This window comes from Balaenoptera ricei, chromosome 19 (assembly GCF_028023285.1).
Source record: "Balaenoptera ricei isolate mBalRic1 chromosome 19, mBalRic1.hap2, whole genome shotgun sequence".
NCBI lineage: Eukaryota > Metazoa > Chordata > Mammalia > Artiodactyla > Balaenopteridae > Balaenoptera > Balaenoptera ricei.
The window spans coordinates 1,715,609-1,732,727 of NC_082657.1; the positions used below are offsets into that span (position 1 = coordinate 1,715,609).

The 17,119-nt window shown below is 38.4% G+C and overlaps 1 protein-coding gene across 1 annotated transcript in view; it reads right to left on the bottom strand.

Moving 5' to 3' along the window:
* The window catches only part of LOC132353888 (uncharacterized), a 49,620-nt gene that overhangs the window by 21,539 nt on the left and 10,962 nt on the right, over nt 1–17,119 (bottom strand). Inside the window, exon 4 of the mRNA XM_059905382.1 lies at nt 7,580–9,206. Within this exon, the coding sequence (XP_059761365.1) occupies nt 7,580–9,206 (1,627 nt within the window). The remainder of the gene's footprint in view (nt 1–7,579; nt 9,207–17,119) is intronic.

The window sequence follows — 17,119 nt, forward strand, 5'->3', positions numbered from 1 at the left end:
TCTTGACACTGCTCCAAGGAAGGGAAAATAGTGCCCATTTACAATTTAGCTTAGACCATTCAATTGTCAGGTGTGTAACATACCTGTGAACAGATTACAAATCTTTAACCCTCAAAACTCAAGGATGACGTCTTTGAGCATTCCAGAGGCACCTCAGCATCCGATAACTAAGACAGGAAAGGCAGTCTGCGGGCCAGAGTATGAGTACAAAGGGGCGAGGCAAATACTCCCAGAGATCAGATTCCTAGAGATCTCCAGCATCACGTCTCTGTAGAGGGCCCTCCCGGCTGGACCAAATGCTCCCATACCATCTCAGTAAAACTCACAAGACAGGTCCATGAACTTAACTAAGCCTGCAACAACACACCCTTTAATCTCCAGTTATGCACATTTAATGATGTAGGAATTATTATGACCCCATGTTCTTTAATTTTCTCTTTGTTGAAGTCAAAGGCTACAAGTTTCAACAGTGGGAACAAAAAGTAAATGAGAAACTGTTGACATATGTGCAATGGAAATACACAGCATTGACCTGGTCTTTACATCTTTGTACAAATAAAGGGAATATTTGCAAGTCAAACCACTGACGACATATCTAAATAGACACAGATTTATTGAGAGGCAAGATTCTTTCTCACCAGACATTCTCTATATTTTGTCATCACTAAATTAAATCTTGACGACTATGTAAGAATTTCCACTCTGACATAACTGATTGTTTTCGTTACAGTGATTTACATGTATATAAGCCTTCACCTCAAAGCTATGACTTATTTCTTGTTGTAGCAAACTGTATTTAGTATTTGTTAAAGAAATTTGAACTTCCTCAACATTTAGGTATCATTTAAGTCACTGTGAAGAAGAGTTAATATAGCATGCTATCCTTTGAGCTTCGAAGTTTGCCCTTGGCTAAAGTTTGGGGACTTAGATTTCAGGAGGCTTCCTATCATTCTCAGAAATGATGAATGGCTCAGTGCACCTATTGTTTGTGTAAACACGGTGGCTTATGCTGCTAACCTGCTATGCTTCTGGAGGTCTAGAATTTTGTTATGCTCTAGACAGAGTGCCCAATAAAAATCATAGGCACTGAGGTTCTAATAAGTTTCCCTAGTAGACATTTCACACATGCAGTCAAAATTCATTGACAGAACTTAAATTAAGCACTCAGATTTCCTAAAGCTTGTCCCTGGCTTCCTGTGGACTCCAGTCCTTGTATCTTTTCCCTTAACTGAGATTGCTTTGTATTCTTGTGCTGTCATAAACCATCGATGTTGAGTATAATATGCTGAGTCCTTTGATGCTTGCTAGTAAGTCATAAACCTGGGTAGTCTTGAGGACTTTCAACACAGTCATTCATTATGACTTTTAAAGTCTTATAGATCTGTCCATAAAAGCCCATATAGTTTCTCTTTGTGGTCAACATATGTCATATACTGTGCCAACTATACACACAGTTTTGTGTAAACACTGTGAGGGAGGCAAACATAAAAATACACTACTGTGTGTGGCCATTCACTAACACACACATATACTGTCTACTGAGGAAAATAAAAACGTAAAATGAACAGAATCAGACAGTGGCTGGATGTGAGGATGATGAAAGAAAAATGGCTGTGAGGTGTCTGGCTTGGTCAACAAGACAGAAGATAGTGGAATTCACTGAGACTGTTTTTTCAGGCACCTCAAACACAACGTCTAAAACCAAATGCCAACCTTAGCCCTTTTCTACTTCCCTGCTTCCTCAAACTCAGAGATTATCTATATTTCCTACAAAGTTACAAGAGATGATGCGACCATTGAAGACTGAGTTTGGTTTCTCACTCAAACTGAAAGGATGGCCAAGATGTACTATAAAATGAGAAAGATCAAATGAGTATTATTTGATCCGTTTTAGTAAAAATGAATAGTGACCAGGAAAACAAAGATTCATACTACAAGAAGGAATCTAGGAAAGTGATAAGGGCATGGACTCTGCAGCCAGCCTAAATGGCCTCCAATCCCTAATCTCATACTTTGTAACAACTGTACAATTTTGGGCAAACTCCTTAATCTTTCTGTTCCTCAGTTTTCTGATTTGTAAAATGAGGATAATATTACCTACCACATAGTCTTGTTGCAAAGGTTAAGAGTTGATGTGTTAAAACATTCAAAACAATGGCTGATATACAGTAATACCACGTGTTTGCTTGCTCTTAGAATTATTATGGGTGCATCCTCATGGTGATGGTCTTGGCCAAATGACACATGCATTAACTCAGTGTATATGAATACACAGAAGGTGTGGAAGTATGAACAAAGGGTAACAGACATGAGAAACATTCAACCTGGAGACACAGATTTGGGGGAACTCTGTAGATCACTGAGTATAAAATGCATTGAGTGGGAATTAACTCACTCATGGAACACATCACAAGTGAGACAGCAATGGCCTTGGATGGACCCTGGGAAGCACATTGTTTAATACATGGGCTGAAGACACAGACTCTCTGAAGAAGGGTAAGAACTCACAGAAACCAGGAAAGGACCTTCAAGTCAGAGAGGTGGGCAGCAGTCCAACAGTGGTGGGAGGGCGGGAGGAGGAGAGAGGACAAAAGGGAACTTTGTGAGACCTGCTTAAGTCAGGCAACCGTGGTGGAGGTCATTCTTTAGTTGTCAGTGGAGCGAAAGGGACATGAGGGGGTGAGGACAGGCAGTGGACAGAACAGTCACACAGGGTGTATCTGTGAGAGAAAAGAGAAGGGCAGAGCTCAATGCGCATGTAGGGCAGAAAGTGCCTGGGGGTGAGGAACACAGGTATAGATTGTGAGGACAGAAGGGGATTCAGAGGGAGAAGTTAAAGACCAAGAAGTAGAGGCACAAAAGAAAGACACAGGCCCTATACAAGTTGGGGAATATGGGAGAATGTGTTCAACAACAAAGAGGAAGACTGAACTTGGAAGAGGAGTAGCCCATTCTCCTTTGAGGCTATAACAAGCCTTAGAGAGCTCGGAAATTTTACACACAAATCTTCCCTGGAGAACACAACTCTGAACAATCTGCAGGTTGCCCAGTTTTATTTTCTTGAGAAATATTTGTGGATAACAACACAGAAGACGGCAGGTCTTCCATTCCTCCAGATACTTTTGGATTTCTATTCCAGTATCAAGATAAACCACCAGAGAACCACTGACTTTGGACTACACAGTTTTGCTTGTTTTCTCAGAGTCCTTCTTTGGCATCATAAACTAGGCAAAAGAACCAAACGGAAATCAGACAATTGAAAAATTCAAAAACCAAAACGAAAATTCACTGGATGAGCTCAATAGTAGATTATGTATGAGAGAGAAGGAATCAGTGAGCTCAAAGAGAAATCAATGGAAATTAATCAACGTGAGCAACAGAGAAAAACAGACTGGGGGGAACAAAAAGATGGGAGCCTGAGAATCCTATGGAACAACAACAAGAGAACAAAGGGCTGAAAAAACTATTTGAAGAATAACTAAAAATTTCCCAAATTTGCCAAATGGCATACACCACAAAATTTGAAAAGCTGAGCAAACACCAAACAGGATAAGCCCCCCAAATTTTATGGCAGGTTACATCATAATCAAACTTCTGAACTCTATATACAAGGAAAAAACACTTTCAAAGCACTTGACATAAAGGATACATTACAGATAGGGAAATAATGAGTCAAATGGCGGCAGATTTCTCAACTGAAACAGATCAGATTTCCCATCTGGAAGACAGAAGGAAATGACTTACTTGCCTTTCAAGTACTAAAAGAAAAGAACTGCTGACCCTGAATCCTATATCCCACAAAAATATCCTTTGGGAATGAAGGAAACATAAAGACATTTTTAGAAGAAGGAAAACAAAAACATTTGTTACCAGAAAATCTGCAACAAAAGACAGGCTATAGATGTTCATGGGGCAAAAAATTTAAAAAGAAACTGTTAATGGAAGAAACTTGAGATTTCAAGAAGGAAGAAAGAACAATGTAATGAGTAAAAGTAGAAGTAAACAGACTGTGCTTCTTCTGAGTTTTGTAAAAATTGTTTGACAGTTGAAGCAAAAAGAACATCATTCAATATGGTGTTCAGTATATGAAAAGGAAATACTTAAGACAATTATATTAAAAGAATGGGGAATGTAAAGGTACCCAATGGAAGTACGGTTTCTATGTGTCAAAGTGCTAAAGTGTTGATACCGTAGGCTGTGATAAGTTATGTATGTACAATACCTAGAGTAACCACTAAAATACAAGAGATATACTCAAAAACATCACAGATATATCAAGTGGAGCTCCTAACATTAAAGGAACCCATAAGAAGGCAAAACAAACAACAAAAAGTACCCCCTCAAAACCAAACAACAGAGCAACAAAAACATCATAAAATGGTAGTTGTAAGCCCTAAAAATATCAATAATTATTTTAAATTTAAATGGCCTAAATATACCAATTTTAAAACAGAAATCAGTAAGATGGATATAAGAAAATGAGCCAAGTATATGCTATTCACAATATTCACATATTACATTATTTCAAATGTAACAATATAGATAAGGTTGAAAATAAAATTACAGAAAAATATAAACCATGCAAACATTAACCAAAAAACTCAATAGTAGCTATATTAATATCACATAAAGTATACTTCAAAGCAAAAAATTTTAGAGGAGCAAAAAGAAAGCATAATGATAAAAGGGTTATTACACCAAGATGACATAGCAATCCTAAATGTGTATGCACCAAACAACAGAGCTTTGAAATACATGAAGTGAACATTGACAGAACTAAAGGAGGAAGAGACAATTCTAGAATTAAACTGCAGGACTTCAACACCCCTTTCTCAGCTGTTGATAAAAATACGAGGCAGGAAATCAGCAGATATAGAAAATCTGAAAAACACCATCAACGAACAGTATCTGGTACATACATATACAAACTCCACCCAATGACAGTAGGATACACACTCTTTTCAAGCAGCCTTACTGAACATTCATCAAATATCCTGGGTCATAAAACAAACCTCAAAAAATTTAAATAGCCAAATCAAATGTAAAAGAAATTAAAAGAAAGCACAAAATACTCCAAACACTGGGAAATTGAACAACATACTTCTAAATAATCCATGGGTTAGACAGTCTCGAATAAAGAAATATTTAGAACTGAATGAAATGTAATTAGAATGTAAGACAAGAAGCTAAAACAGTACTGTGAGGGAAATTTATAGAACTTAATGCTTACATTAGTAAAGTGGAAAAAAAAAAACCCTCAAATCAATAACCTAAGCACCCACCTCAAGAAACTGCAAAGGAAAATACTATCAAAGCAAGTAGAAGAAAGGATATAAAAAAGACCAGAAAAAAAAATTCAGTGAAATTAGGAAAAGATAGAGGAAAAAATTATATAAAGTGCTGGTTCCTTGAAATAAAAAAATTGATAAATGTCTAAGAAGACTGACAAAGATAAAAGAGAGTTAACACATTTCCAATAATAGGAATAAAACAGAGGCTATAAGTACAGATTCTGCTGCCGTCAAAAGGATAATAAAGGAATACTTTAAACAAATAAGAAAATTTAGATGAAATGGGAAAATTCCTAGAAAAAGATAAACTATAAAAACTTATCCAATATGAAATAGATACTCTGAATAGTTCTATACATATTAAATAAAATAAATACATAATTAAAAAGCATCCAAAAGAAAAATCTCCAGGACTAAATGGTTCACTGGAGAATGCCACCAAACATTAAAAGAACAAATAAAACCAATTCTATACAACACACTGTCTTCCGAATAATAGAACACCTGTTAACACATGTTAGGAGGCCAGAATCACCTAGACACCAAAACCAGAAAATGACAATAGAAAAATATATATATATAGAAAGAAAACTACCTATCATTGTCACTCATGAAATTAGAGGAAAACTTCCTCAACAAAATACTAGCATATTTAGTACTGTAATATAATATATAAAAATAATTATACTCCATGACCAAGTGGGGCTTATTGCAAGGATACAAGGCTGGTTCAACATTCAAATCTCAAATGAATGTAATACATCATATCAACAGGCTACAGAAGAAAAAACACAGGATTCTATCAACTGATAACAAAAAAAGCATTTGACAAAGTTCAACACTCATTCACAATAACAAAAAAAACTCAGTAAATTAGGAATATGGGAAACTTTCTAAACTTGATAAAGAAAACTCTATGAAGAAAACTTTACAACTAACACCATAGTTAATGAAGAAAATTTGAATGTTTTTCCCCTAATATCAGGACCCAGGCAAGAACATGTTTTCTCACTACTAGTATTTAATGTCATATTGGAAATCTTAGCTAGTGTAGTAGGACAAGAAAAGGAAATAACAGGTATACAGATGGGAAGAAGTAAAACTGTCTCTAATTGCAGATGATACTTCTATGTAGAAAATCCCAAGCATTCTATCAAAAGAAACAGCAAGGTTGCAGGATACCAAAATAACATGAAAAATATACATATTTCTGTATACTACCAAAGATTGTATGGAAATTGAAAGTTTAAAAATCAATGCCATTTATAATTACTCAAAAAAAACAATACCTATATATAAATCTTATAAAAATTGTACAGGACCTATTACTGAGACTTATAAAATAGTAATGAAGTAAATCAAGCCATATCAAATAAATGTACAGACATAATGTTTTCATGGATTGGAAGACTCAAAACAGCAAAGATGCCAACTCTCAACAAATAAATCTGCCAATTTAACTCAATTTCTATCAAAATTCAATACAGTTTTTTTCTGGTAAAAACAGAAGCTTATCCAAAACGTTACATGGAAATTCAAAGTAACGAGGAGTGTTAATCAGTTTTAAATAAGAAGACTGAAGACAGAGGACTCACTTTACCTGATTAAAAGATTTACCACATAACTAGAGCAATTAGTAAACCAATAATAGTACAGGACCAAGAAAAAGTCTGAGTATTAGGTCTTTAAAACCACATGAAGAAAAGGTTTGTCTTCAAAGAATCAAAGCCTAAATAGTCTAAAATGGTGCAACAGAACGTGCCCATTCATATGTGTATTCTTATCTCCTTAAATATAAAGGTATTTGATGATTTGGCTCAAATCAAAAAATTAAGGTCCTTAAGAATAGAGACAATGTTTTAGACCAAAGGAGATGTTCAATGAAAGTTTTCAGACCTGTCTAACTCTCTTTAAACTGGATAGCAATGAATGTATATACAAGACACATAGAGTCTAGGTTCTTTACCATGGAAACAAAACTATCCTCCTGCCAATTAACTAAGGAATCAATGACAAAGTGCCATAGCTTGGCAAGGAAGTCTGAAAGAAACATTTTGTAGTTCATTTTCTATTTTAAGTCTCTCCCTTCTTTTTAAAAAAAATTCCTGAGATAACACTGAAGTGTAAACTAAGAAGAAAGATGTAGCTGAAGGTTTTCCTAAGTGCATAATAACCACTGGGTCTCTCTCCTTGATGAATTCTCAGATGTAGAATAAGGCTCTAGGTTGGGTCAATTTCCAATATGACTCTTTAGATGACAACTGATATCCTGCAATAGGTATTCTCACAGGGAAGAAAATTGTGGGGTTTCTCTTTGGTATGAATGATCAGATTCTGAGTAAGATGTTTCCTCTGGCAAAAGATTTTCCTCAGTCGTTACATGCAGAAAGTCTTTCCCCAATAGGAGTTCTTGAAGATTGACTGAGGATTGCCCACTTGTGAAGGTTCTTCCCACATCTGTCACACTGACAGGGTTTCTCCCAGTATGAACCCTCTGATGCTGAGTGAGGGATGAGCTGCGACTGAAAGCCTTTCCACACTCACTGCACTCATAGGGCTTCTCTCCAGTGTGGATGATGGAGTGTCGAATGAGGTTTGTGCTCCAGCAGAAGGTTTTCCCACACTCGAGGCATTCATAGGGCTTCTCTCCACTGTGAATCCGCTGGTGCCTGGTGAGGCCTGACCTGCGGTTGAAGGCCTTCCCACACTCCATGCACTCGTAGGGCTTCTCTCCAGTGTGGATGCTGAAGTGCCGAATGAGGTCTGCCCGATTGCTAAATGCTTTCCCACATTCTTTGCACTCAAAAGGTTTCTCTCCAGTGTGGGCCCGTTTATGCAAGATAAAAGTGGAGCAGTGGGTGAAGGCCTTTCCACATTCAGTGCACACGTAGGGCTTCTCCCCAGTGTGAATCCGCTGGTGCCTCTTGAGGTATGACCTGTGGTTGAAGGCCTTCCCGCACTCGAGGCACTCAAAGGGCTTCTCCCCAGTGTGGATGACATAGTGGTGAATGAGGGCTGCGCTCTCACAGAAGGCTTTCCCACATTCACTGCATTCGTAGGGCTTCTCCCCAGTGTGAGTCTGCTGGTGCCACATGAGGTATGACCTGTGTTTAAAGACCTTGCCACATTCAAAGCACTCATACGGATTCTCACCACTGTGGATGATGTAGTGTCGAATGAAACCTGGCCTATCTCGGAATGCTTTTCCACATTCTTTGCACACAAAGGGTTTTTCTCCAGTGTGGCTCCTGTTATGCAAAACAAAAGTGGAGCGGTGGGTGAAGGCCTTTCCACATTCATTGCATTTATAAGGCTTTTCTCCACTGTGAATCCGCTGGTGTTGTGTAAGGTGTGACTTGCGGTTGAAGGCCTTGCCACACTCCATGCACTTATAGGGCTTCTCCCCGGTGTGGACCATGTGGTGTTGAAGGAGATAAGTGCTCTTACTAAAGGTTTTCCCACACTCTGTGCATTCATAGGGCTTCACTCCAGAGTGAATCCTCTCATGTCGAGCAAGGAGGCGTTTCTTATTAAAAATTTTCCCACATTCGTTGCATTTAAAGATACTTTCCTCTTCCTGAATCATGAGATCATTACCAGATCCACATGAGTTATGGTCATGGACTGCACCTCCTGGAGGGACCGGCTCCTCTACAATCCTTGAACACACACCACCAGGTGTCCCTAAGCTGCCATATTCAGAGCTTGGTTTCCCAGGGAGCTTCCCCTTCTGGGGTTCTATCTCTGGTCTCAAGTGTCCTTCTTGCATTTCCAATGACCGTTCCTTATCGTTGATTTGGCCCAACTGGGAGTCCTCTGAAACTCTTTGTATTAGTTGTTTCTGGAGTGAGACTCCCTCAGACAGGGCTGGCTCACAAGTGGTAGGTTCTGTGGTCTTGGGCTTTCCTTTGTCACCTGAAAGAAATTCAATACACAAAAAGACCTGTTAATAATGCCAACGTGGAAGAAAGAAAATCAATATTTCAGTGAAAGAAATGAAGATGAAAATAGTGTCTCTGTGTCTGCCATGTTTCCTGACCTCTGAATCCCACGATAACAATTTCTTTCTTTCCTGATCCTTGGACTGTTGACACCTTGAAAGGGAGACCCAGAGAACTAGCTGGGTGACGGGACAGGGTGCTGGAAAAAGACACGGTCAATTCCAGACTGGATAGTTATGCAAATAAGTAACTCATCTGGGCTCACAGAGAGTTCATGGTGAAGAGATGACTCAGTGCAAAGCCTGAAAGACCAACTATGTGATCAGAAGGTTGGGGTTTTAAGCCATAAGATAACAACTAGACCTCCAGAAACAGAAGGAGGGCAGGAGACTGAGTCATACAGGCACTAATTTAATCAGTTGTGCTTATATAATGAGACTCGGTGAAATTCTTAGGTTGGCAATATTTCATGCATATATTGCCATACATCAATGCCAGGAGGCTAACGAGTCTGAGAACATAGTAGCTTACGTTTGGAACCGCTCCAAAATCTGTTCCTAAAAAACATCTGATGCAAACCTATTGGACAAAGACTTTACAACAACCATCTTAAAAAAGCTCAAGGAGCTAAAGGAAGATACAGAGAAAGTCAAGAAAACTAGGTAAAAACAAAATAGAACCATCAATACAAAAAAAGAAAACCTAAAAAGAAATGAAAAACAGGGAATTCCCTGGCGGTCCAGTGGTTAGGGCTCCATGCTCTCACTGCAGGGGGCCCAGGTTTGATCCCTGGTCAGGGAATTAAGATCCCGCAAGCCATGTGGCACGGCAAACAAAAAAAAAAAGAAATGAAAAAGAAATTCAGGAGCGACAAGTTCAGTAACTAAAATGAAAAACTCACTAGAGGGATTCAAAAAAATTTTGAGCAGGAAGAAGAAATAATCTGCAAACTTGAAGATAGGACAGTGGAAAATATTGAGTCTGAGGAACAGAAAAAAAGAAAAGATTGAAAAATAGTGAGTAGAGCCCAAGGGACCTGTGATACACCCAATGAATCAACATACTCATTAGGGAAGTCCCAGAAAGAGGAGAGAGAAAGGGTCAGAGAGAATATTTGAAGAAATAGTGGAAAACTTCCCAAATTTGACGAAACATCCAAGAAGCTCAATGAATTCCAAGAAAAATAAAGAGACTCACACTGAGAAAATTACAATCAAATTTTTGAAAGCCAAAGATAGATAAGAGTATAGCAAGTATGAAGCAACTTGTTACATACAAGGGGCACTCAATAAGATTATCAGCAGATTTCCCATCAGAAACTTGGGAGGTCAGAAAGCAGTGGTTCAATATATTCAAGTGTAAAACAAACAAACAAAAAGTGTCAAGTAAGAATCCTGTATCTGGCAAAACTGTCCTTCAAGAGGGAGGAAGAGGGACTTCCCTGGTGGTCAAGTGGTTAAGACTCCATGCTTCCAAGGCAGGGGGTGCAGGTTTGATCCCTTGTCAGGGAACTAAGATCTCACATGCAGGGGGTGCAGGTTTGATCCCTTGTCAGGGAACTAAGATCTCACATGCAGCTCAGCACAGCCAAAAAAAAAAGTGAGGAAGAAATTAAGACATTCCCATATATGAAAGCTAAAGGAGTTTGTTACCACTAGATCTGCTCTGTAAGAAATTCTTAAGGGAAAATTCTTCCAGGGTGAAATGTAAAGACACTAGACAGTAATTCAAAGCTATACCAAGAAATAGAGATCTTGATAAAGGCAAATACACGGGCAATTATAAAAGCTAGTATTACTTTGTAACTCCACTTTTATATATATATATATATATATATATATATATATATATATATATATATATATATGTATGTATATATTTATTTATGGCTGTGTTGGGTCTTTGTTGCTGCACACGGGCTTTCTCTAGTTGTGGCGAGGGGGGGCTACTCTTTGTTGCGGTGCACGGGCTTCTCATTTTAGTGGCTCCTCTTGTTGTAGAGCACGGGCTCTAGGCACGCAGGCTTCAGTAGTTGTGGCACGCGGGCTCAGTAGTTGTGGTGCATGGGCTTAGTGGCTCCGCAGCATGTGGGATCCTCCCAGACCAGGGCTCGAACCCGTGTCCCCTGCATTGGCAGGTGGATTCTTAACCACTGTGCCACCAGGGAAGTCCCGTGTAACTCCACTTTTTGTTTTTACATGATTTAGAAGACTTTTTTAAATTGTTAATCTAAAGGCTACTATTATTGTAACTTTAGTTTATAACTCCATGTGTAGTTTCCTACATAATTTAAGAGACTAATGCATTTAAAAGAATTAGTAGTTTAAGTTTCTAGGCATACAATATATAAAGATGTAACTTTGTGACATGAACAATTGAAAGAAGAGATGACAGCTGTAAAGGATTTTTGTTTGTTACTGAAGTTAAGCTGGTATAAAATCAAATTAGTGTTAAAACTTTAATATGTTAGATGTCATTCCCATGGTAACCACAAATAGCTATAGAATATATGCAAAAGGAAATGAAAAAGGAATTTAAACGTTTCACTACAAAATATCGACTAAACACAAGACTATAACACAGAAAATGAGAAAAAAAAAGCTATAATGCATATAGAAATCAAATATCAAAATGACAGAAGTCTCTCCATATCAGCAATTACTTTAAATGTAAATGGATTAAACTCTTCAATTAAAAGACAGAGATTAGCAGAATTGATAAAAACACATGATCCAGAGACTTCCCTGGTGATCCAGTGGTTAAGAATCTGCCTTCCACCGCGATAGAGAGAGGCCCGCGCACCGCGATGAAGAGCGGCCCCCGCTTGCCGCAACTAGAGAAAGCCCTTGCATAGAAACGAAGACCCAACACAGCTAAAAATAAATAAATAATAAAAATAAAAGAATTCCTTTAAAAAAAAAAAAAAGAATCTGCCTTCCAATGCAGGCGACACGGGTTCGATCCTTGGTCGGGGAACTAAGATCCCACATGCCTTGGGGCAACTAAGCCCTGGCACCGCAACTACTGAGCCTGCACGCCAGAACTAGAGAGCCCACATGCCGCAACTACACAGCCCACGCACTCTGGAGCCCACGCGCTCAACTACAGAGCCCATGTGCTACAACTACTGAGCCCACGAGCTCTGGAACCCATGTACCACAACTAGAGAGAAGCCCACGCATTGCAACAAAGAGCCCACGTGCTGCAGCAAAAGATCCCATGTGCCACAACTAAGACCCCACGCAGCCAAAAATAAATAAATAAATATTTAAAAAAAAAACCCACATGATCCAACTCTATGCTTTCCACAAGAGACTCACTTTAGATCCAAAGACACAAACAGATTGAAAGTCAGAGGATGGAAAATGATACTCCATGCAAATACTAACCAAAAGAGAGCAGAGGTTTCTATATTAAAATCAGACAAAATAGGCTTTAAATCAAAAATGATTACAAGTGACAATGAAGGACATTATATAAATAAAAGGTATAATACAGCAAGAAGATATTACAATTGTAAACATTTACATAATGACAGAAGGTCAAAATACATGAAGCAAAGAATGACAGAATGGAAGGGAGAAAGAGCACTACAACAACAGATGGAGACTTCAACGTCCCATTCTCAATAATGGAGAGAACAACCAGGCAAAAGATAAGTAAAGAAATAGAGGACTTAAATAACATAATAAACCAACTAGATCTAACAGATACATACAGAATATTTTACCCAACAACAATAGCATACACATTCTTCTCAAGTGTACATGGGACATTTTCCAGGGCAGACCATAGGTTAGGCCGCAAATTAAGTCTCAACAGATTTAAAAAGATATCATACAAAGTATGATTTGTGTCTAATGAAAACAAAAACTTAACATACCAAAACTTACAGGATGCAGTGAAAGCAGTGTTAAGAGGAAGAATTGTAGCTATAGATGCTTCCAGTAAAAAAAAAAAAGACCTCAAATCAACAACCTAACAACATAATTAAGTAGGAAAAGAAAAGCAAACTAAACCCATACCTAGCAGTAGGGAATATGAAAGATTAAAGATAAATAATATAGGGGACTTCCCTGGCAGTCCAGTGGTTAAGACTCTGCGCCCCCAATGCAAGGGGCACGGGTTTGATCCCTGGTCAGGGAACTAAGATCCTGCATTCCGTGGCCAAACAGTTAAATAAACAAACAAACAAATAAATAAATATTTTTAAAAAGGTAAATAGTACAGAGAATAAAAAAAGAGAGAGGGCTTCCCTGGTGGCGCAGTGGTTAAGAATCTGCCTGCCAATGCAGGGGACGCGGGTTCGAGCCCTAGTCTGGGAAGATCCCACATGCCGCGGAGCAACTAGGCCCGTGAGCCACAACTACTGAGTCTGCGCGTCTGGAGCCTGTGCTCTGCAACAAGAGAGGCCGCGATAGTGAGAGGCCCGCGCACCGCGATGAAGAGTGGCCCCCACTTGCCGCAACTAGAGAAAGCCCTCGCACAGAAAGGAAGACCCAACACAGCCAAAAATAAATTAATTAATTTAAAAAGAAAAATCAATGAAACAAAAAGTTAGTTATTTGAAAAGATCAACAAAATTGACAAACCTTTAGCTAGATGAACCAAGAAAAAAAAAATATTCAAAATACTAAAATCTGAGATGAAAGTGGGGATATTACTTTTGATTCTATAGAAATCAAAACAGAGTATAAGAGAATACTGTGAAGAACTATACACCAACAAATTGGAAAACCTAGGTGAAATGAACATATTCCTAGAAACACAAAACCTGTGAAGACTAAATCATGGAGAAATAGAAAATCCGAATAGACCTATAACTAGAAAGGGATTGAATTAGTAATCAAAATCTCCCAACAAAGAAAAATCTTGGACTTGATGGCTTCACTGGTGAATTCTAACCAAACATTTTTTAAGAAGAACTAAGACCAATCCTCAAACTCTTCCAGAAAACTAAAGTGGACAAAACACTTTTAAACTCATTCTGAGACAAGCATTACCCTAATAGCAAAGCCAAGTACACTACAAGAAAACTACAGAGCAATATCCTTTATGAACACTGATGCAAAAATCCTGAATAAAATATTAACAAAACGAATTCAGCAACATATCGAAAGGAATATACACCATGACCAAATGCAGTTTATTCCTGTAACGTAAGGACAGTTCAACATATGAAAATTGATCAGCGTAACACATCACATTAACAGAATGAAGGAAAAAGCCCACATGATCATCTCAAATGATGCAGTAACAGCCTTTGACAAAATTCATGATTAAAAAAAAAAACCCACAAACTAGGAATAGAAAGAAACTACCTGAACATAATAAAAGCCATATATGATAAACCACAACAAACATCATACTTAATGATGAAAGTCTGAAAGCTTTTCCTCTAAGATCCAGAACAAGTTAAGGACGTCCATTTTCACCACTTCTATTCAACGTAATACTGGAAGTTCTAGACAGAGCAATTGGCAAGAAAGAGAAATCAAAAGCATCCAAATTGGAAAGGAAGAGGTAAAATTATCTTTGCTTGCAGATGGTAGTTTATTACATGTAAAAACCACAAAAACGTCACAAAATAACTGCTGAATAAATGAGTTCAGCAAAGTAGCAGGATACAAAGTCAACACACAAAAATCAGTTGCATTTATATACATGAATAATGAACAATCTGAAAATGAAATTACAAAACAGTTCTATTTACAATAGCATGAGAAAGAATACTTAGGAATTAATCAACGAAGCGAAACACCTGCAAAATGAAAACTACAAAACATTGCTAAAAGAGTTAAAGATGATGTAAATAAACGGAAACACATACCATGTTCCCAATTTGGAAACCTGACATTGTTAAGATATCAATACCACCCAAAGTGATCTACAGATTCAATGCAATCCCTATCAAAATCCCAACAACATTTTTTTTTTAATCTTTTGGCTGCGCCGCATGGCACGGGGGATCTTAGTTCCCCGACGACTGGGGATCAAACCCGCGCCCCCTGCATTGGAAGCCCAGAGTCTTAACCACTGGACCGCCAGGGAAGTCCTCCAGCAAAATTTTTTGCAGAAATAAAAAAAATCCACCCTAAAATCTATAGTGCACCTGAAGAGACCCTGAATAGCCAAAACACTCTTGCAAAAGAAGAACAAAGCTGGGCTTCCCTGGTGGCGCAGTGGTTGAGAATCTGCCTGCCAATGCAGGGGACACAGTTTCGAGCCCTGGTCTGGGAAGATCCCACATGCCGCGGAGCAACTGGGCCCGTGAGCCACAATTACTGAGCCTGCACGTCTGGAGCCTGTGCTCCGCAACGAGAGAGGCCGCGATAGTGAGAGGCCCGCGCACCGCGATGAAGAGTGGCCCCCGCTTGCCGCAACTAGAGAAAGCCCTCGCACAGAAACGAAGACCCAACACGGCCTAAATAAATAAATAAATACTTTAAAGAAAAAAAAATTATAAAAAATAATAATAATAATAAAGAACTTAATTAAAAAAAAAAAAAAAGAAGAAGAACAAAACTGAAGAACAGAAAATTCCCGATTTCAAAACTTACTACAAAACTACAATAATCAAATACAGTGTGCTACTGGCATAAAATGAGACAAACACACCAAGGGAATAGAATCGAGAGCCCAGAAATAAACCCCCACATATATCATGAAATGATTTTTGACAAGGGCGCCAAAACCATTCAACGGGGGAAAGGACAGTGTTTACAACAAATGGTGCCGGGAAAACTGAATATCTACATGCAAAAGAATGAAATTGGACCCTTATCTAACATCATATACAAAAATTAACTCAAAATGGAGAGAAGGGACTTCCCTGGTGGCACAGTGGTTGGGAGTCCGCCTGCCAGTGCAGGGGACACAGGTTCGAGCCCTGGTCCGGGACGATCCCACATGATGCGGAGCGGCTGGGCTCGTGCACCACAACTGCTGAGCCTGCGTTCTAGAGCCCGTGAGACACAACTACTGAGCCCGCATGCCTAGAGCCCGTGCTCCGCAACGAGGAGTAGCCCCCGCTCACCGCAACTAGAGAAAAGCCCATGCACAGCAACAAAGACCCAACACAGCCAAAAATAAAATAAATAAATTTATTTTTTAAAAAAATGGAGAGAAGAAAACATAGGGCAAATGTGGCATGGCACTGGATTTGGCAAAAATTTCTCAGATATGACACCAAAGGCACAGGCAACAAAAGAAAAAATAGAAAAATTGTAGTTCATGAAAATTAGGAAAATTTGTGCATCAAGACACTATCAATGGAGTAAAAAGATAATCCAAAGGATGTGACAAAATATTTGCAAATCATATATCTGAAAAGGGATTAATAACCAGAATATGCAGAGAACTCAAACTTAACAAATAAAAAAATAGCCTGATACAAAAATGGGCAAAGGACTTGAATAGACATTTCTTCAAAGATATACAAATGGCTAATAAGCACAAGAAAAGATGTTCAACATCACTAATCATTAGGGAAATGAAAATCAAAACTATAATGAGATACCGTCTCACAACCACTAGGACAGCTACTAGCGGAAAAAACAGAGAATAACAAATGTTGGTGAAGATGTGGAGAAACTGAAACTCTTGTACACTGTTGGTAGGAATGCAAATTGGCACAGACTGTGGAAAACAGTATGGCAGTTCCTCAAAAAATTAAAAATGGAAATATTGATACTACATGATCCAGTAATTTCATTTCTTGTTATATGCCCAAAAGAATTGAAATCATGGTCTCAAAGACATTTGTACACCCATGTTCACAGCAGCATCATTCACAATAGCTAAAACATGGAAGCAACCCAAGTTTCCACCAAGGGATGAATGGATAAGCAAAACGTGACACACACACACAAACAAGAATATTACCGA